This window comes from Embiotoca jacksoni, unplaced genomic scaffold (genome assembly GCF_022577435.1).
Source record: "Embiotoca jacksoni isolate LCO1_2020_lvr unplaced genomic scaffold, fEmbJac1.0.p SCAF_8, whole genome shotgun sequence".
Taxonomy (NCBI): Eukaryota; Metazoa; Chordata; class Actinopteri; family Embiotocidae; genus Embiotoca; species Embiotoca jacksoni.
Window position 1 is genome coordinate 4,717,501 of NW_027185436.1, and position 17,471 is coordinate 4,734,971.

The 17,471-nt window shown below is 39.5% G+C and overlaps 1 protein-coding gene across 1 annotated transcript in view; it reads right to left on the minus strand.

The window, feature by feature from the left end:
- The window catches only part of LOC138215838 (transmembrane protein 132D), a 268,114-nt gene that overhangs the window by 56,613 nt on the left and 194,030 nt on the right, over nt 1-17,471 (minus strand). Inside the window, exon 5 of the mRNA XM_069178264.1 lies at nt 16,810-17,005. Within this exon, the coding sequence (XP_069034365.1) occupies nt 16,810-17,005 (196 nt within the window). The remainder of the gene's footprint in view (nt 1-16,809; nt 17,006-17,471) is intronic.

The following is a 17,471-nucleotide window of genomic DNA, read 5'->3' on the forward strand; positions in this document are numbered from 1 at the left end:
GACAAGAGCCTGAATGATGTGACATCTTCGGTGTTGAAACATTTATTAAAGTCACTTTACTCCAGGTCAGTTTGGTCTCATTTTGGTCACCTGTCCAGCAGCACATTGTTTCTTGCATGTGAGTGTGATCTTACACACACATGCACATGTACCGTATGTGTGTGTGTGTGTGTGTGTGTGTGTGTGTGTGTGTGTGTGTGTGTGTGTGTGTGTGTGTGTGTGTGTGTGTGTGTGTTATGTTTCTCTGGAGAGTATTTCAGAATGAACTACTAAAATGTGCTGCACATGCTGACTGTAACAATACTATGTATTCAAACAAAAAGACACAGTGACAATTTCCCTGCAAATAATTTAAAGTGAATATATACGGTATGTATTTTTTTGCCTCTATAACTTTCATTTTGATTAAATGGCTACAATTTAAATTATTATTGTGGAAAGTCTTTACATGAAACAGAAAATTCCTTAGTTGTTATAATGATGACAAAATAACTATAGAAAAACATACACTGTATTTATAAAGCTCCGGTTAGGTTAGTTGAGAAAACCACTTGGTTAAAGTTTGGGAACGATTAAATATACAACTCTAAACAAGGAACAAATTATACTGTATAGCATGCAGAATAAAATTTGCTGTAAACAATAGCAGCACAACTTTGATCACAGAACAGAAAAAATATTTTTAGTTTTTAGATGAGCTGAATTGTGAGTTAAACTTTCAGATGGACCATGACTAAGACTGTCCACCCCTGATCAGGCCGACAGAGGTAAAGACCAGTACCTGAATGAGGGCAAAACAGCTAAACAGAGAAAATATTACTCTGATCTTTATCATCATTATCATCGCTCATAACTCAAGTTGTCTTGGTACAAAAAGACAGCAGGAAATTAAGCTTTCCCAACAGCCGCAGGCAGGCGATTTATTGACCAAAAAGTTCAAAGGGGAATTTTGCTGTTTTTCACTGCTGAATTTCAAACAGTTGTTTTCTTTTTTTATGTCCAAACTAGTTACCCACCAAAGTTATTCCATTCAATCTTGGGCCTTCGCATTATTACATGAGATGGTAGAATTTGTATTATAATCCAGACAACTTTTGTTCTACACGTTATTTAAGTTGTTACTAAGTTTGCTCACCTTTATGAAGCTGCATGCAGCAATGCCTACTAGGATTTCTTATTTACTTTATACGCTTGTTATTTTTCTTCTTAGAAAAATGCCCCTTCCTCTTCATGGAGAGACTCTCGGTGAGAAATCCTGAAATGGCTGTTTTTTGTATTCGATCTTATTGAAGTAAACGAACCTCGACTTCAGCTGATATTGAGGTTCAGCAGATCGGCTACCCAGCACCACAAAAGTCCATACTGTTGACTAAAATAATCAAATACCGGCTTTATAATGCGTAAACTGTTGCATCCTAAATATCATATCAATTCCGCATGTCAGTTAACACATGCAGTGTCGGCATATGTGTGTTAAAGGGTCTGGTTGGCTTTGAATGATAAAATAAAATACATGTAGGCTCTCCAAAAAAAACAAACACATTAGCAGTTGGTTTGATTCGATGTCAGTCAACAACGACACCACACAAATCATTGCCATGTCAACTGACCAAGGCAAGGGATTAGCTGCTTACTGCAATCAAACAATGAGAGAGAAATAAAGCAGATAGATATATCTATGTATACCTTTTTCTTTAATTTCAAAACATGTTATTTCACATAAATAATACAAAAATAATTGATGGTGTACATGGATATGAAGTCAGGCATGGGCATGTTTTGTTCCCTAGATGTAAAACATCCAATTTATGACTTTTCTTTGTTGGATGACAAACTAGAAAACTTTACTTTAAAAAAAAAACAAAAAAAAAACTTTAAACCTTTGGTTTGTTTTTATTTTGGTGACAAAAAAGCTCTCCCTCTTTTCTCCTTCTTCTCCACACTGAACCTTTGACAGACTTTTTAGTCTCGCTTTTCCAGATCTTTTTGTTTTAAAGATTCTATCACCTCTCGTCATCTGACCTGGTCCTGGACCTTCTTCTCACATCTCAATCTCAACATCAGCTGTAAACTACGGACGATATTTCGCTGCACTGCGTGGTTTAGCTCGTTTGGACCTTCCAAACAAATGTACCAGCTACTGTCCACAACTTTTGCCCAATGAAAACCCGGAAAAGGCGAGTGGAGTCGAGTTGAGCCGCAGGGTATGAAGGAAAAAGCCTGCTTTCTACCAGATTATCTACCTTTGTGTGCCAGTACCATTTATCCGTTCACCAATTATGTGTCTGGAAACTGTTTTGCTGTTGATTACTCACCAAATGTGTCCAGCTTTCTGCTGGTTCTGTTTGTTTGACTGACTCAAACCTGCTTATCCTGTTGTGAAGCGCATTATTTAGAATCTACCAGCAGGCCCTTTTTAACCTTGCTGGCCGGCCTGCTGGATCTCCTTTTGGACTCGTGCCCTGTCCACCAAAGCTGTGCCAGCCTTTGCTGTTCTGAAAGAAGTTCTTGACTAAACATCGCAGGGCCTTCTGCTGCAGCGTGAACGCTAACCAATAAAAATAACGAAAGTCACAATGTGAGACAGAAACAGCTTGTAGTCAGGTAAAGAAAGAAGTAGAGAGATGGGAAAAGGAGAATAATGGGGTTTGAATATTGAAAAGGAAGACAGACAAATGAAAGGATACGTAAAAAGAGAGAAAGAAAAACACAAGAGGAGATGGGAGGAGGGAGAGTGAAACACTGAGTAAAAAGAAAATGTGAAAACAGGAAAAGAAGTATCATGAGGTCTAAATACTGAAGAGGAGGAAGGGGAGGGAAAAAAAGGAGGGAGGATGGGAGGCAGCGAAACAGATGAGGGAGGTGACAGCTGGGCGAGCTGCCGAGACAAGATAGAGGTTTTGGACTGTGCGTGTGTGTGTGTGTGTGTGTGTGTGTGTGTGTGTGTGTGTGTGTGTGTGTGTGTGAGAGATATGTCAGGGATAAATGGCTATTATCACTATGACAATGTTAATTACAGCTAGCCTATTAGGCCCGAGGAGTGCCGCCTCATTTATTTGGCTGCAACGCAGTAGTGTGTGGGTGTGTGCCTATTGGAGTGTGTGCCTATGCCACGTTTCTGTACTCGTGGGTGTGTAAGTATGTGTACGTGACTGTGTGTGTTTGTGCGATAGCAAATCAAGTCTATTTGTTAGACAGAGTAATTACTTCAGGCCAAATGCTGGCCAAACGCTGAAATGTTTCTTGTGATCTATACGACTTCAGACTAATCATTAGTAACTGAGCCGGTGCCAAATTTCCACTCTTTCATTGGGAGTTATTTTTAGACTTTTATAATCCATGTTTTCTCCCAATGGAATCAAAAGATTATTCGTGCAATCGTGTGTATGATGATTCCCCACATTTCCTGGGAATGTCATTGATTAAACATGAATACCAAAGAAACGTTGCACTATATGATAATATAAATGTCAAGTGGGATCAAAAATAGTCTAAAGGACATTGAACCTGACAAATTAAGTTTTGAAACATTTGCATTCAAATATAATCTTTGGAATTATAAAAAATAAGTTTTCTATTTGGCAGCATGTAAGTGCTAAAGCATGATTTCCCCCCCCCCCCCTTGTACACGTTAATCTGATAAAAGGGCTATTAAAGGTGCTGTGTGGATTTAATGAACTACACCCCTACTAACCAGCTGACATGATTTGCACCTGAAACACGTGTACACGAGCGCACACACGGGCATGTGCACATCTTGTTTACAAGGTGTAACCACTGTTCCTACGGCGGCAAGCTTAAATACAATAGTCACTGATGTATGTTTCCATCGCTATAATTTGATAAAGTCAACAATATAATAATAAAATGTTCTGGATTACTCTGATCTGTAATGCAGTAACTCTGATGACGCAAACAGCAGCGGATCACAACGAGGCTTCACGTTTAAGTCGTGAACCAATCAACACATCTTAATATGACAAATTTGACCATTTATTGGCTCTCTTGCAGGACATACGCTTTAGAGATGATTGGGTGTTCAAGCACTTAAAGAAATTACATACATTTATGATCAGGAGAATTGTGAATATTGTATTACCTCACTTGGAGAGAAAAAGTGTCAGGGTGTCGCTCTAGTGTGCTCCGGCTGCACTGAACCAACGCAACCGACACCTCCGAAGCTCACTCGCTGTAACAGTGCAACGGCAGCCAGGTGCAGGGAGTTTATTTTTGTTTGTTGTCATCAAATGGAGTTTAGGAGGTCAATATTATTTGTACACTACATTTCTACATGTTTTCGAAGTACAACCTTTTTTTGTTTTAACATTTAACACAGCTAGAAAACTAGGTATGCTAGCCTAACAAAGTGTGGCTATTTCACCTCCTTTTCAAGGCAAAGACATTTTTTTTTTCATTTTACCACAAAGGCTCTCATCTCAAGTGACATCAAACCCACTTCTTGGAAATCTCAGAAATCATCCACACACCTTGTGGGACATTCCTACTTTGTAGTTCGACAGGCGTTAAGGTGTTTTTTCATTAAAGTGCAACTAATTTTTAGAAATGTTTTTATATCTCCTTGTATGTCTTTCAAGAACATCTTGTATAAATTGTCAGCCTAGCACTTGTTAGGAATGTTGATTATGGAAAACAAATTAAAATAACCTCCGAAAATCAAATAAGTGGCCTATTATTTAGTGATGTGTTGAAGAACTCCCGCTGATTTATTTTCAATAATATTTCTAAACACACATTCCGCTCCCATACAACATTTCACTGCGACTGCCAGCCCTGAGAAACCCAGTTGATATCATGGAGCATAACTGTATAAACATTTTAATTTGTGTAGGAGTGTAGGTCTGATGAGAGCTGAGGGCAGGCGTGGACGGTGGAGCCTTCCTGCAGCTACTGTTGATGCATGTGTGACTAATGCAACCACACACAGTGTGATGAAACATGTCCAATTGATAACGTCAAGGTAATAAGCACCCAGCTGGTGGGTGGACAACAGTGTGAGACCATGATTGTATCAGGTGCCTCCCAAGTGTGGACGTGTGTTGTTGTGCTTCGATAACATTCCACATAGCTGCTGTACGATGGCGGATCTCACTGAAAACATTACAGTCACCTTGAAGGGGCGGGTAAAACAAACTTGAACTTCCATAACGTGACATATTACAGAGTGAAACAGGATAGATTCAAACCAAATCTTTTCGATTGTATTAGATGGCTGAAAGTGGGGGTTTTATATAAGGGGCAGGGTTAGTCATCAAATACCATTTAATTTAATAAAAGCGGATGATAAGATAATTCAAAAAAATATTTGAACATACATTTGTAATATATCAAGAAATTATAACAATAACAGTTAACCCAAATTTGTATGCGAAGTTAAAAAAAAGCACATGCCCTCTGCTGGCATGGAAACAATTAAAAATACATCTTTATTAATCAAATAAAGTTTCTAACTATCATTGAGAGTCAATTACTGTACAAGTAGTTAAGGAGTAAGCTTAAACTTCTTGATAACTAGATTCATAAGCAAACAAACACACACACAGATCAGATTGATAGCCTGTTAATTATCAATATTTTAAATAAACTGATGGTTCATGGGTGCTGACTGGTGTTGTTGCTGTTTCCATTTCATTTCTTTTACACATCTTTTTGTATTTACTCATGAAATCATTCAATTTTCAATTGCTGTGGCAATTAGCACACGTCTAACCTACTTTCTTCCTGTCCCACTGCCAGCGTGGCCAGCAAAGGTTGAATCTATAGACAAACTGTCACAGACATGCACACGCCAAATTATGTTCACTCATACAAACACAACTATGAGCAGTACACAGATGCTCATGGGGACTAAAGTCTTCTTGGGACTGTGCTTTTATTTGCCAGATGCAAGTAACAAGGACTTGTGTTGTGTTAAGTATTTTTATGACACAACAACTGAAGGAAAATATGGAAGGAATAACATTTACAGTTTGTGAATCCTGACGATGTTTCGTTACATTCATAGTATTTTTAAGTAAAGGTGTATTTGTGTGTGTGATAGTTTTTCCTTTTTGATTATGTAGGAAACTACATAACTTTAACTTTTACCATTTGAATATAAAATATGTTATCTACAAAATTCTCCAAAAACTGAATTTGAGATTTTTTTCAAGATTTCTGGGAATTGCATTTTGTTTTACATTTATATTTGAAATAACTAATTATAACTTTTTTTAAATGAAATATCTTTGTACTGTAATTTCAATTGAAATCCCTAAAGACGGCTACTTGATTTTATCCAGTTTGTTATGAAAATAGCTACAAAAAAATAATGAAATAAGTAAAAGACAGTACTCTTATATTATTTTGTTTTATTCAGCTGTTTGGACTATAATTTCTACATTTATTAGTGTGCTTTTTCGTGATCTAAAAGTATGAAATCTGTACTACTGTGGCACTTAGAGCGAAATGGAGAGGAGCATCAGCTAAATGTCTGAAATGCAAAATATGAATGTAAAAGGGAGCTGACATTTTGCTTTCCTCTTCACAAATTAATGAAACGAAAAAGCAGAGAGGAGATATGGAGGGGATGGGAGAGAGAGAGAGGGACAGAAATAGATGGATGTAGCCAGAGAGGGAAGGAGAGCGAGAGAGAGAGGGAGAGAGAGAGTGAAGGAGGGAAGAGGGGAAGAAAGAAATGAAATGGAGGGAGGGGACTGTAAAATGTGAGAGTAATTTTGAGGAGTCAAATTGTGAGCGGGAGAGAGAGAGACGGAGAGATAGAACAGGAGGGAGGAGGGATGAAGACATTTGGTAGATATGAAAGCTAACATCGCATCCAGCCACACACACACACACACACACACACACACACACACACACACATACACACACACACACACACACACCACTTTTGCAAAGATCCCAGGGAGAATTGTACTTTCAATTTCCAGACCCCTAATTGCATTAGAACTGCCCTGCTCTGGTCTCCTCTCTCTCTGCCTCTCAATGCCAGTGTCTCTCACTTATTTCTGTCTTCCTCTCTGCTACCCCGGACGTCCAAGGGACTCTTACATGGTGCTCTGCACCTCCGCTGGGCCTCCTCCTTTTTCTCTCTCCACAACACTTTCTCTCCACTTTTGCCATTTTAGCCCTGTTTAATTCCCACCCTATCTTGCTCCCACTTGTTATTTATCTCCCTTTGTCTCCTCTTTTTTGCTTCTATCAATTAGTCAAACCCCTCCCTCCTTCTTCTGTCTGTTCTCTTTCCTGCCTGTGTCTATCAATTTAACTACCCCCCCTTCCTTCTCTTCCTACCCTCTTTTCCTACCCCCTCATCCTGCCTATGTTCTCTGTCCTTTTTCTCTCTCTGTGTGTCACCTCATCCATATGTCTGTTTCTATCCTTTGTAGTTATAACTAAACAGGTTCATTTCATGTGAAAGACATAATCAGCTAACTGCTGGGTTACAATACTATTTCACATGCACCTTATCTGTGTCCTCCTTTGATCCTCACTGTGTTTCCATGTATTGTTTTCTCTCTTGAGATGTCACCTTCTTATTAATTCCCATTTTATTCACTTTATTCATTTCATTCACACCCTTTAGACTGTTACTGGTGTATACTTGAGCACTTCATCCCAGACTGCTCTGGAGCAGCTCATTTAGTGGCCTTTGAGGATATTCTCGTTGGATAAAGCAGCTCCCGGTGGGATTATATGTAACTGAGCATGAAGGACATTGTTCTTCACTCGTTGATTTGGTTCATGAAAAAAAATCAAAAGTCGAATCAGCTGATCTTTTAGTCTCCCTCCATTCTCCTTTTGTGTTCCAAATGATGTACTTCTCTTAGTACACTCACGTATACTCTGAAATGGCAGTACTCTTAGTTGTGTGGTATTTGAATTTTGACCAGGTAGTGTTGTTTTAAACCGCACAAAGCTGTTCTGAACTTACTGGAAATAATCGTAGCATTTGAACGCATCGCCTGCCAACAAACCTGCCAGCATTCATTTTACAGAGAAGTGAATGTGTTTTCGAGCCCATTGTTTAACGCACATAAATAACACACTTATGGTGTCTGTCCAACAGAAGTATGGTGGTACTCAGTGAAAAATAATCATTAAGCAACAGTTGCAACTTCCTCAGAGGCCAGAAATTATTTGTCTGTGGTCCTGCCCTTTCTGCCAAGATGGCGACCGTTGAGTGTGGAAAGTGTCCAGCGCTTCACACACAATTTCCGGACCGTTTTGAGCGCACTGTCCAGTTATTTGTAGCACACTGGATGTTTCCATACTTGTCAGTTTGAACGCACTTCTGGACTCCAAATTGTGTTCGGTATCTTCCTTGCAAGTCTACGGGAAGCAGCAAACACAGTTTTCATAGACGCTTTGTTGAGACATCATTGTTGTGGCTACAAAGCAATGGATTTAAAAAAAAAATAAAAAAAAATGTTGCAATGCTAAGTGCATAGTAAGTGGCAAGGGTGTGCTTGAAGCTGACTGGCATTTGAATTATATCAAGCGAAGGGTTTGTGCAAATTGAAGATGTAAAGAAGCTCAACAAACCTCTTCATCTCAATACACACTGCCTGCAGCGAATGTGCCTGTGAGGCTTGTTTCATTGACTTTGCACGCATCTACTGCTCCTTTTTTTTTTTTTAAATGTCATTAGAAAGTAAGAGCAGTGCCCTCCTCTAGCCTCACAGCTTTTGTCATTTCCTAACTTGCTTCCAAACTTGTTTTTCTAGCTTTAAACCACCCCTCCAACACCCCCACCCCACCCACACACATGTATTCCCACTCCCTCTCCCTCTTCCTCCTTCTCCTATTCTTGTTGACTGATTGGAGCGAACCACAGCCGCTCGGTATGGAAATGAAGCTGCAGCCCAGGACAGGAAAGTTCTCAGTGACCCAAATACATACACAGTCACACACAGACATACAATGTGTCATGTGTGTTGATTAATTGGGTGTTTGAAGGCTGGTAACAAGCAAATACTGTAAGTGAGGACGTGCATGTGTGTGTGTGTGTGTGTGTGTGTGTGTGTGTGTGTGTGTGTGTGTGTGTGTGTGTGTGTGTGTGTGTGTGTGTATACTGGGGGAGGAAGATGAAGATTTGCTAGATTTTCAAAATAGATTAGGAACAAAAACAATGAGGTCAGCTAATTCAAATATCTTCATTTGTGTCATCTGGATGAATTTTATGAAAACTGCTGAAGCACTGTATCGCACTTTATTCATGGCAGTAATGTGACTTTTTCGAAAGCTAATGAGTGGGAGTGAGTATTCGTAAAGGGGGTTTTCTCCTCTTATCTCCACAATTATGGTATATTTAGGTTTTATAAATGACTCATTAGATTAAATTCAACAGTTTTTCTTTGCACCTAGCAGTGGAGAAGTTGAAACAAACAGAATTCCTGGGGAGTGTGTGCATGTTTTAGATCAATTCAACATTATCATGTTGAATCTCTGTTGTTGGAAAACACACAAACACACAAAATAGGGGAGTTGAGAGAACAATAGATCGAGACATAAAGATTTAAAAAGAAATGGTTGGCGAAGAAAAAGAGAGAAAGGCGGCTTTTAATGAACACCCAGAGCGTGAAAATGGTAAATCTATAATTGAGTTTGAAAACTGTGTGTGTGTGTGTGTGTGTGTGTGTGTGTGCGTGTGTGTGTGTGTGTGTGTGTGTGTGTGTGTGTGTGTTTGTGCCTGCTTTCATCAACAGATTATTGACTTTTCAGTTTCTTCTTTCTTCTTATGAACTTCCTTTTTTACAGAGAACCAATCACAGGAGGCAAATTAGGAAGCCACTTAGCATAACCGCTCTGCTAAGAGGTCTGCACATGCACACATACACACACTGGCATCTTTAAGCAACTAAGATAAACAAGTGTTCTAATTAAGAATTAATTACACAGCAAAGCCTCAGAGAGAGGTGAAACACTGTGGAGAAATGAAAGGAGGGTATCGGGATGAGGACGAGACAGGGGGAGACAGAGAGGCAGGAGGAAGGACGGGAGTAAACAGAAGGAGAAGGGGTGAGGTGGGGAGTAGAGGCAAATAAGGGTGGATGAAAGAGCTTTAATTACAAAAGGACACAGAGAAGAAAGAAGTAAGAAGAGAGAAAAAGGAGGGTTTTTTTAACTATTAAACTCCAAGACAGGACAGGCAAGAGGAAGATGAGGAGAAGAAGGAGCAGAGCTTGTCTTTTTTCACTTTCATCTTTTAGACACAAGAGATACATGTATTCAAGTCGGAGCAGATATAAAAGCATTATGACAAAAGGGTACACAAATAACAAACAAAAATCATATGGGACATGCAGGTTATTTAGACAGTAAAAAAATCTAATCAAAATTAAAATAATATAAATATTAATGTAGGCTGTTGGTCTAGCAGAAACATTGTTGCTTTCATTATCTGTCTATTTTTCTCCCTGCAAAGAGAAAGCCTCATTCCAGGCAGTGGCGTGTAATGACACTTGGAGGGAACATAAAACAACATTATTACAGATCCACTTTATCAGGTGCTAAAATACCTCTGAGAGCAAAGGGAAATAAGGTAGGTCCCTCTCTAACCTGTCTTTTCATTCTCTTTTTCCTCTGGCTAACACCTTTCTCCATCCATTTCGCTCATCTTTTCCCATTAGTGACATCAGAGAGATGAGCTGCTTGTAAACCAGGTATAGTCAGAGATTTGAATATGCAAGAATCTAAAGGTTGACAACCCAGTCTCACTGCAAAATGTGTAACAGCTATGTCCTAGTGCAAAATGTATTAGTTTCACATTAACAGCTTACTAATTGGGAGATGACTATGTTTTTCTTGGCCTATTTTTTTCTATTGGCCTGAGTTCATGTCATGTGACGGTCTAACAAATACTGTTACATTTTGGAAAACATCATGGTTTGGGTTACATGTGACACAGTCAACGTTTGATACGGTTTAGGCAGCAAAAACACTTGATTAGGTTTTGCGATGATCATGGTTTGAGTTCAAATTTTTATATTAAATTTGTATATTACTAAGTAACATTACATTTGTATGTTTAGTCTATTTTACGTATGTTAGGTAAGTTAAATAAATGCACGCATATTTTTGCTTACTCATGGACTTGAACACTGCTCTCCTGGGTAAAATTCATATGTTTGACCCATACAACCACCCCAAACATCCTCTCAGTGAGGAGATACTGTCACTGTTTCTACTCGGTCATGACTTCCACCTTTGTTATCATTAAACTAATAGGAGTTTCCCTGTTGACAAACGTAGCTTCAACACTTTTTGATGTGAGACTGGGCTGCCTCTGACCATACACTGCGTCGCTGTCCTTGGTGCTGGAATTTGGTCATTCTTAACACTCGTGTGCTTTTGTTGGATTTTGCTGCATCTTTCACTGTGATCAATGATGACACATTAGTAGCACCACCTATGACTTCTTTCTACAGTGAAAACCTTTCACGTTGTTTATTTAAATAATCCATGATGGTTGCTTTGCTATATAACCTGTGTTCAGAGAAGAATCAGGCATCAGGTCATAATCTAAAATTGTTCATTGAGATGGTTTGTGACTACATACATGTGAAACTAATCACCTCACCCTCAGCTGCACTTTGTGTTTTGTTTAAATAAACTATTTTTACTATGTTAACATGCCAAGATAATGAACTGAGAAACCGTATACCTGCTTAACAACAGCCTTTTATTATGATGATGACATCAGCTTTGTTTTTCTCTTTGTTTGAAAGCCTTCTCCTGACCAGAGTTGGATCAACCAAGCAGGTTGGTCTCTCTGACTCATCAGCTTCCCCTCCCTCCCTGTGACTCCTGAACTCTGTCTTGCCACAAGGTAAGGCCTGTTATAGACAGAGACAGTCTGGTGTTCCAAGGTAACCAAACTTCAAGAATGAGGCAGGCGCTCCTCCTTATCTGGAAATATACAACCTTCTAGGAGACAACATTAAGACCTGGGAGGGTGGGAACACTGAGATAGATTGGTTAGACACCTTTATACTTGTCACTTTGTCTCTCTTCGATTGAGTTCTGTCAATACACATCAATGTTTTGCCACCAAAGGTGGTCTCTTATGACTTCATCAGTCCATCACAATGTGCATCTCTTCAGAAGCATTATTCCAGTGTCTTCTCAGTAAGACCAGGGCAGGACATGCAAGAGCAGGAAACAAATACTTACTTGCAGTATTATGGCTTTTTCACTTGACCAAAGCAATTCAATTTCAATTGCATTCGGACATTTCTAATCTGAAATGTCTAATTCTGTCTCTACCACTGTATAAGCAACTAACCTATGCAACTAGCAAAAATGCTGCTGCCTTTCATTCAAATGCAGCTGGTCGATCAACAATTTGCTCTCGTCATATCCCATGGAGACATACAGACATGATCTGTGTTTTATTGTGAAAGACTGTGTGGTATCTCTAGCTGATCCGCATCTGCTCTAAAATTGTAATTAATTTGTCTGTCCAGTAGTTAGAGTGGGACAAAACAATGGCATTTAACACCAACAGTGAAACTATCGGAGCTGTTTAGTGTATGAGGCAATTGGTGGTGGATTAACTGCCTCTCGAAAACATGAATATTATATACTTTTGCTATTTTTAGCAACAGTCAAAAATGAATCAAGCTTCACCAAGTTTATAGCCTATGTCCTTCCTCAAGAAGCGTTACAATCTAATTTTAGAGGGTTAAAAAAAGGAAAGTATCTAATGGACCCACCAAGTTTGGAAAGCAGGCACAGTGGGTATTCTGTTCAGTGGTTGGCTACCACTGTTGGTTGTCATTCCAATGATGACTGAAAGTCAATTTTTGAGAGAGGGGAACTCACAATGTTTCTGAGTTGTTTGCAGTCCTTCTGCTCCACCCTATAAACTCCCCTCGTCGTTGCTGCTCAGCAAAGGCTCTGTGAAATGGCTGATAGATGGTTTGTTGTCGAAGAAAGTGACAAGATTGACATGGCATCAGCTCAGGCACAATACAATAACTATTTATGGAATTTTGCTGGTGGGTTAAAAACTGTGCTAAATTAAATAGCTATTTTTTTTCTATCTGTGTTAAACTGTTTGTAGAAATCAATAACAAAGGTATCACTAGACTAATGCTAACAGCATTACAATAAATCCAAATTCCATCTATCTGTTCATTTTTTTCAGTCTATCTCTGTTTCTATATCTTCCTGGCTCTCTTGTTGTCTCCGTTCTCCTCTCTCTCTAACAGCTCTTCCTCCCCTCCTCACCTTGCCTCTCTTGTCCTCTCTAAAAGATGAAACCAATTTTTCAGCCCCCACAGGAGACAAATTACTCCTAATAATCCCTCGTTTCCTGAAGAGGGCCTCTTTCTTCCCAGCTCAGCCAAGAGACCAGAACCTTAATGGATACAGTATATGGAATTAGGAGGAAAATGTCGGATGGCTCGGTAATAGCAGGCAGTGTCTGGTTTTCATTTTTGCCTGCACTACCACGTCAGTACTGTTGATAAGCTGACTTTTGATTTGGGAGGTGGTAGATGATGTGCTGGGGTGGAGTTGAATCACCCAAACATATGAGACAGAAATAATGTTTCAAAGCCAGCACACAGCACTACTGACGCAATCACGTGTGATGCTTAGCTTTTAGGCTGTTTAAACAGCAGAGAAAATATATTTCAGCTAAATTCCACTCCTCAGATGTGGAATTGTTAAGAAAGGTGGATGGATGTAAGACTCCGTGAAAACTTTTAGACCCAGGTGTCTTTGAAGAGTCACTACCAACTCACAATTTTATTCCTTCATCGTTCCTTCTCCCAGAGACCTTGGAGTGCTGGTGCTTTCATCTTGGTGTCCTATAGACCCATCTCAGTGACAGGCCCCTTAAACTACCAACCAGAAGTCCACACCTGGTCAGGAGTTTTGGTAAACAAATCAAGAGGCCCGAATGGCTTGTAACAGCTGCCATTTTAATGCTTTTACCTATAAAGATGGTTGGTGGAGGAAGAGGAAGTACAAATGGGTGTGCAGGTCTGTGTATACTGTTATATGTGAATCTCTTTGCTTGCGTGTATACTCAGGCTTTAGAAGTGAAAAAAAATGGTAAGACTATAAGAGTTACATTTTTTTCCATCCACATCGCTCTTACTGATTCTTTAATGGTGATAACTTCTGGTAAACATGACAAAAACTTTCTCCAAGAACTTATGTTCATGTACTGAAACAAAACTAAACAATTACGTTGCATACAACCTTATTAATGAATGTATCTGCAACAAAAAAATTGTTCCTTCAATATTTACTTCTGGCATGTTAACAATGAAGTTTAACCAGTTCTAATCTTACCGCAGAGGAAACCAAACGTGGTGTGAACATGTTTATAGTCTATCCCCCCCCCCAGTCACCTTCCTAAGACTTGTAGGAGAAAAATGTTACAGGTAAATATTACAGGAATTACATTTCTTCGAAAATATATTCACTATATAAACCATTTCGAAGTTGTTGAAAGTAACTAAGATATAAAAATGTATATAAAGTAGTTCAAACAGTATTAATAATCTAATGATGTCATATATAATAATATAACAGTCAGAGGGACAAAACCAGGACTTTAATACTTTAATTTTGCTGCTGATACTTTTGTTATTTTACTTAAGAAGGATTTTTAATACAGGACTTTTACTTGTAATGGAGTATTTTTTATTTTACATTGTTGCTCTGGTGCTTTTACTGGAAAAAAAAAAAGAAAAAAAAAGTGACCTAAAACTTCAATGATCCTTGAGTGCTTAACCTTGACTGAGGAACCACTGATGCAGATGACAACTAATTTTATTATGTTGTAATTATAGTATCAGTTTAGATACAGTTGGTTTACTGATGAACTGATTCTATGCCACAGAACAGCTGCAATGACAATAAATATGTCCAGGTCAGAACATGTAGGTAAAATCCATGAATGTAAACATGAATGATTTAAATATACACACAGATGAGAACGTAAACAAGGAGCCTTAATAAATGGAGGAAACATGATCAATGCAGTTAGATGAGTGTGAAAATAGTGAATCATGCTCGGGCCTTCAGAGTCTGTGGATCTCAGTCCAACCTAACACCTATCAGAGATTTTTGATGTGTCAGACAGAATCCTCCACCGCCATTATCCAAGCATCAAAGAGGAAATTTCTCTGGAAAAGAGTGTTCATCTCTACAGCAGAGGTTCAGAGACTTGTAAAAACTATGCTTATAACAATGTTAGGTCTGCGGTTGCTTAAACATTTGAAAAAAATAAACGTCTGTTTTCATTTCACTTCTGTTTAAAAGAATACGATGGCAGGAGGTTCAGGTCATCCTCCAGCTCTATTCACACCGTCTCATTGAGAAATGCCAGCTAAACGTTGACAGCACTGCTATTTGAAATGATGGTATCACGCTTGCTTTTTGCAGTGTGCGAAAAAGACAGGGGTGCAGAAAACCCGACCAAAATTGGGTTTTGTCACAAAGGCTTTGCTGTTTGAAGGAGGGCTATCAGGCCAGATTAGCTCTACCTCAGTGGTAATGGAACCAGGAGCATTTTGAAAAGCATCCTCCTCCTCCTCACCTTTTAGCCCAAGGTTCTTGGTTGCTTCAGCCGGAGCAGCAGTGTTTGTTTTTGGCTTGTGACTGTGTGACGCAATGCCGGTATTTAGTCCATTATTGATTTAATTGTTAGCAGTCGTTTCCTTCACCAGAACACAGCTCATAAAATATAATTTCAAGCAGCTTTTTTTTTTTTTTCCTGCAGGGGAAATTTGGATGGCAAAAATACAGAACGAAATGCACGTTTGTATGTTATCAAATAGCTGTTATATTTCCATATGTTGCAGACATTTTTAAATGACCTTTCACGATACAGTTTTGGAAGTGATTTGCTACAGAGCAAAAGAGAAAAATAAAGGTGAGAATCTGTGTTTTGCATCATTTGTGCAACATTAGATTTTGAATTAGCATTTTCCCATTGTTTGTTGGGCTGAATTGATCGCCTTACTGATCGCTACTTTCAAAGCTAAGCTGCAATCAGTACATCACATTGTTTCTTCCCGTCTTCCAAGTGTGCAATAAATAACTGCATATTAATTTAATTCTTTTGATGCTGAACAGTCTCTGATGTGCTGTGCCTAAAGTACCTGATCTTCTCAAAGTTAAACTGAAGTCTAGACTCAATCAAAGAGTAGAGGAACAATGAAGGTGTTGGGTGTGTGCAGGAAGCAGCCTTTAAGACCTAAAGAGGCAAATTACTTTGACTCTCACCAGGACTGACACCTGCCAACTAGATGCATTTAAAGGGGAAGTAATCATGCATGAAGGTAGGTGTGTCTGTGAATTTTAGGGGATAATTGCAATTGCAAATGTGAGTCTGCGTCAACCTGTCAACCTGCATGGTTGTGTGTCTGTATTTGTGTGGGTGCTTGTCATTTAGAAACTGGTGAGGGTGAAACCTGCTGTGTGTGTGTGTGACCAGGGGGCTTGTAGCAACGGGAGGGGGTAAACAAGCTGACCTTTACAGCTTTGATCGCCTTGGAGGGAGGGGGGTGGGCCGGGAGGGTGTGTATGTGTGTGAGTGTGTGTGTGTGAGTGGGAGGGAGGGACGAGGGGTGAGGGTGTGTGTGTGGGGGGGGGGACGGGGACGGGGGGGGGGGGGGGGGGGGTTGCAGGAAGGTTCGGAGGAAGAGTAGGTGGGAAATGGAGGGAAAAATTGAGTCTATTCCAGCAAAAGAAATGTGTGTTTGGCGGGTATGTCACTATGTATGCTCGTAGATATCTGTGCTCATCTATCGAGGCATTCCTTACCTCCGCCAGCGGCACGATGCCCTGTATGTCGGCGTTGCTGATGTAGAGGTGTGAGACTTTCTCAGTTTGCCGGGAGGTTGTCTGTGCGCCAGCTAGGTATTCAACGTTCCAGTGTAGAGTTTGAGTTGGCACCAAGTTAATAACGTTATCCACCTCAAAGTCCAGCTGCATCACCTCGTATGAGGGTCTTTCCAATCTGCAAAGAGAGAGAGGTTGGTAGAGAGATTTTAACATGATTATCCTTTACAGGCAAAGGATATACTAACACAATGACAGGCTCTGGAGGGCATTAAAGGAATGCCATCAGCATCATATGGTTTTCTAGCTTTCAATTGAAATCTCTAATTTCCACATTAGACATCTGCAGCTACTTCTGTGCTAATGACAAGTGTTTCTGTTTTGACTGTGGTTGAATCCAGTGTGTTTATATGCAACCGAGAATGACGCCAAACCGTGTAATACACCCGTCGGTCCTCTACAGGATACCGTCTAAGTGTCACATTTTGCCGTGCCTCGGCACGAAAAGTACAGGTGCTAAAACCACAGGGTTAAATTTAGAAAAAAAGACCACTCGGTTAGGGTTTGCAAAAAATGTATTTCAAGAAATCCACATTGTTTTCAGATTGAGTCCAAATCTGCCTTCCGACAAGGAATTTGTTGCT